A 5,000-nucleotide genomic window follows, 5' to 3' on the forward strand; every position below is an offset into this window, starting at 1 on the left:
ATTGAAACTACCAAAATGTCCCTTTATAAATATGAGTATATTACATTACCATCGTAAATGCTAGACACGGTGCCAAGCCAGTAAGTAGCCTGACACTGATGTGGTATGTCTTCTGTGCCCTATCAGGTTCTTCCTGTGTGTGTCCCAGTGGGACATGACGAGAGACCAGGGCTCACCTTAGTGCCGGTTTCACCTGGAGCTCCTCGGCCCCCGTCCGCTCCTGATCGGCCCTGGTGGACAAACACACACAGACAGAACTCCCTATCAACGCTGTGTCCGCAGATTAACAGAAGTATCACACACAGATGTACACACGCACGCATGTACACACCACACACACACACACACACGCCCGTACGGACACATACATAAACACACAGAATCGCACACCCTACCGCATCCAACAAACAAGCACAAGCCAAACATGTGAAACATCTGTGATATATGAATGTGTTATTTATGACCGAACATAATCCAAAGCATACAAACAGGGTCGTAAATTAGAGTGAGGTCACAGAAGAGAGAAACTCGTACTCTTTTCCCAGCTTTCCCGTTCAGACCAATGGGGCCAGGCAAGCCACGGGGACCCTAAACACAAACAACACAGAAACAATAAGGGAGAGAGTTAAACAGAGAGACAGTGAGTGAAAGTGAGACGGAGAGAGAGAGAGAAAGTGAGGGAGAAAGGAGCGGGAGTGGTGCTTATTATGTTTCTCATTGGGTGAAATGTGTCAAAACATCCATCACTTGACAGGTCTGATGAGCAAAATGCATTCACACGGAGAGATAGTGTTTGTGCAGCTCTTTTTATGGTGTGGTCCATCGCCTTACCGCAAGTCCATTCATTCCCCGCTCTCCCTTCAGACCCGTGGCTCCAGGCAGTCCCTGATTGACAGGATCAGACAGGTGAGACGAGACTACTCACACTCACATTCACATGCACACACACACACACACACACACACACACACACACACACACACATACATGCACACACACACACACACACACACACACACACACACACACACACACATATGCACGCACACACTCAAGAGGCTTATGAAAGGTAAACACTACACATTAACACACAAGCCATAAGCTCCAGGGCAGATCTCCATCGGAAGGAGACTGGAACTGTTTATGTATGTAACATGAGACATTCCAGGAGATCACTGACATAATCTGGGCAGTATGAACAATGAGGACAGTGACTGTGCTGAGTGATGTCTGGGTGTAAGGAACGAATCTTACCAGGGGTCCTGAACGTCCTAAAAGACCCACTGGGCCTGATGGCCCCCTCAAGGACAACTGGGGTTGGAGGGGGAGGGGGGGGGGTACAGTCAGTTAGCCTCCAGTTTTACAAATGCCTTGTCACTTAAAAGTATGTATACATAATGCAATACACATGTGGCTTGATTTATCTTCCTCCTATCCTCCTATGCTCAGGATGGAATCATGACTTATTTCACAATTTGTGAAAACAAAACCAAAAACACCACGGTACTCCACAAGATGAATGACTATAACTGAGGTCTCCTTTGATACTTGATATTGTTTGTAGTTGTCCAGTCATTCTTTATGTGCCGTGTGTGTGGCGGACAGGTGGCTGCGGGGGCCTTACTTTAGCTTGCTGCATGATGGCTTGAGCCTGGGCCGCCTGGGCCGAAACCACCGGACCCTTCTGGGAGTCGCCCCCGAACTGGAACTGGATCACAGTAGAAGGAGAGTTAATGAAGTGGACAAGGGTGTATGAGAGTCATGGTGTGTGTGACTGTGTGTGTGTGTGCATATTTAGACCACAGACAAGACAACTGGAGTGGATGAGACTGTATGAGAGCTACTGTATGTATGAGACATCTTTGTATATGGAGTTTGTGTGTGTGTGTGTGTGTGTGTGTGTGTGTGTGTGTGTGTGTGTGTGTGTGTGTGTGTGTGTGTGTGTGTGTGTGTGTGTGTGTGTGTGTGTGTGTGTGTGTGTGTGTGTGTCTGTGTGTGTGTGTGTGTGTGTGTGTGTGTGTGTGTGTTTGTGTGCGCGTGTATGTGTATGTGTGTGTGTGAGGATGAGGAGGATGCCCCGTCAAACCTGCCAGGACTGACTGGTCCATTTTTCATAATGTCACAGTCCCCCCTAGTGGGTAGAGTTAGCTACTGCCTCTGTTCAAGAATGAATTTCTGTAGTATAGTCCAGGTATGGAGACAAATAATGTAAATGAAGCAAAACATGGGGTGAGTGAGTCGTTTTTTATGTGAATGTTATTGATGTTTTACCGGTAGCATCAGTAAGGTGCCTGGAGAACCTGGTATTCCATCAGCCCCAGCCATTCCTGGCCTTCCTTCAGGACCCTGAAAGGGAATGAATAAAGCCACAGTTATCTGATGTGTGTAAGTGTGTGTGTGTGTGTGTGTGTGTGTGTGAGAGAGAGAGAGAGAGAGAGAGAGAGAGAAACTGAACATGTATGTACATGACTCAAATGTGCAATCATCGCTTTTACGCTCCTCTGTATGTCACTGATCGCTGTACAAACAGTTCCAGCTTCGTTTCCACAAGCTGTCACTCCAAACATCCGCCTCCTACTGCTCTCCCTCTCTCCTCTCTCTCTCTCTCCTCCCTCTCTCTCTACTCTCTCTTTCATCTCTGTCTCCCCCCTCTGTCACCCCGTCTCTATCTCTCTCTCTCTGTAGGCAGCCTAAATGTTTTCCTCGGTATCAAACTCCAATTTAGCTATCAACTCACTGGAACGCATTAAATGCCAGAGATAATAACTACTGTCAATCACATGCCCTCCCAGGAAGTACTACATAATGATTAGAACTGAAATACATGAGTGGCATGTGGCCACACCCTAAACAAACCTAAAGGTAATCGACATCCACAGTGAAACAGATGCATTTTAAACCACAGTATTCCAGCTCAAAAAACTGCAGTAGTGACTGTAGCGTAACCAGTGATAGAAAACACCTGAATATAAAGTGGCTTGATGAGTTAGCTGATAGCTTACATGAAAAGCAGAGGCCTTTGGGAGGTTAATCTCTACGGTGCAGAAACATCTGTCAGGGCGAGGATCTTTTAATTAACTCAGCAAAACTGCGTCTGTTCAGTAAAACAGGGCAGACTTGGGGGTGCTATGGCGGCCTGCATAAGATGTCTGTGTGGGTGAAACCCACTACCCAGGATGGATAAATCAGGCCTAACTCATATACGAGCCATCATGTCCCTGTGGTCACATAACAGCCAGGACAAAGGTCATTCTGTCCATACGAACATCCCCTCTGTGGACTTTCAATCGGTTGCCATGGCAACGACCTTGTCCAGAGTTCTCTCAGCATGCCATCCTGCAGGGCCTGATTGCCCCAGAGGGCTGCTATGGCAGGGGCATCTCGCCCTCTAAAGGCCTGCTCCACACGGTCCCACACTCACCCTATCCCCTTGGTCCCCTCTGGGTCCTGGAGGGCCTGTAGTCCCAGGAATGCCTGGAACACCCTGTGAAACACATGCAAGCACAGACAATTCAAACTCTCATCAGAAGCAACAGACAAACAAAGAATTCTCCATGATGTGCTCTTTAAGTAGAATTAGAAATAGTAAAATGGCCATCGTGTATAGAGATTGTGTACAGAACTTTTCTAGGGACCTTGATGCCAATTAATGCTATGGGATACCAGTCAGAACATGAAGGGATTCATATTTTCATGGAATAATCGATAATTGAACACTGATGCCCCCATGGGTTAATTTACTTCCTCTTTCGAGTTTGATAAGAAACAAAGGTTTCTGGGGGATTAGAATGTCCCTTCTCCTTTTTCTGGATCTAAGGTTCGACACCAGAGGAGCACAGTGGTGGGTGTGGTTTTGGTTGAGAGTGATGCAGAGCGACAGCCTACCTCTGGCCCAGGTGGTCCAGCAGGTCCTTCTATTCGTGTACCCTTGAGGTTAGAAGAGTACGGATTACATCAACACCAGTATTACGAATATAACCAAAATATAGCTCAATAAAAATTGCTTTTTTTTAACATAACCTGTGGCAAGCCTACATGAGTACATGACACATATAGTCTACATGGGAGACAGCACTGAAGGGACTCACAGGTTCAATGATGGCGGGATCACCCTTCTCCCCCTTCTGCAGACCGAGCTTATCCTTGTAGAGGGAGGGTAAAGAGGAACAAACAACAACTTACATCGTAGTACAAATATACACTGTATCCATCAGTATGAGTGCATCTAACCCATGATCATCATGTTATTAGCCCCCTGCTCTACCCACTGAGCCGCAGCAACTCAACTCTGCAGCAGAACAGGCAAACAGGACAGGCGCCAGGCCTCAATGTGGTTGGAATGTAGTTGAGTCATAGCCTCTATGCACATACCTCTCCGCCCCACGTCTGTGCTCCCTCCCTCTCGGCTGGGCCAAAGTGATCGTCGTAGGCCGCATACTCCTCGTACTCAAGCAGCTGGGAGTCATTCTTCAAGTCATCATACTCAATGATCTGCGAAAGCCACATCATAACATTGGAATTGACCTTCTCAACCAGAAAGAGGAACAGCACTTATTGGGGCCTGTCACTGGTAGGGTTACCACCAGATCATTGAACGTACCTCATAGTCTGTGATGTTGGGACCCACTGTTACCGTGGAGACTGAGAGGTCGTCGTAAAGGTCGCGGTAGAGATCATCTTCTAGCTCCTCCACCTCCGGCTTCTCCGCTGGCCTCTCCTGCACACGAGCACGCTCCATTAGAATAATGTCACGGCCACCGCAACCACGGAGACACTGAGCAACAACCAACTGCTTTTGGCTCTATCTCTGATAAAGAGCCAGTCTGGAAGGTCTCTACCATAGGTCACACGTCCAGACTTAGCTTTGCCTTGCTCATTGTCTCCATGTCACTGACAGAGAGAGTTGCGCACACACACACGTGTTACTGAGCTGGTTAGACACACAGGTAGAGTACAGGGTTTAATACAACACAGGGGGCATGTTATCTTTAGAGCAAGGC

The 5,000-nt window shown here is 47.5% G+C and overlaps 1 protein-coding gene across 1 annotated transcript in view; it reads right to left on the reverse strand.

Annotated features, from left to right (window-relative positions):
- The window catches only part of col5a3a (collagen, type V, alpha 3a), a 57,350-nt gene that overhangs the window by 29,839 nt on the left and 22,511 nt on the right, over positions 1-5,000 (reverse strand). Inside the window, exons 7-17 of the mRNA XM_031575730.2 lie at positions 4,601-4,717; positions 4,372-4,491; positions 4,089-4,142; positions 3,886-3,927; positions 3,422-3,484; positions 2,272-2,346; positions 1,625-1,708; positions 1,255-1,311; positions 832-885; positions 535-588; positions 177-230 (exon numbers count right to left, since the gene is read on the reverse strand). Coding sequence (XP_031431590.1) covers positions 177-230; positions 535-588; positions 832-885; positions 1,255-1,311; positions 1,625-1,708; positions 2,272-2,346; positions 3,422-3,484; positions 3,886-3,927; positions 4,089-4,142; positions 4,372-4,491; positions 4,601-4,717 — 774 coding nt within the window. The remainder of the gene's footprint in view (positions 1-176; positions 231-534; positions 589-831; positions 886-1,254; positions 1,312-1,624; positions 1,709-2,271; positions 2,347-3,421; positions 3,485-3,885; positions 3,928-4,088; positions 4,143-4,371; positions 4,492-4,600; positions 4,718-5,000) is intronic.

The sequence above is a fragment of the Clupea harengus genome, chromosome 1 (assembly GCF_900700415.2).
Source record: "Clupea harengus chromosome 1, Ch_v2.0.2, whole genome shotgun sequence".
NCBI lineage: Eukaryota > Metazoa > Chordata > Actinopteri > Clupeiformes > Clupeidae > Clupea > Clupea harengus.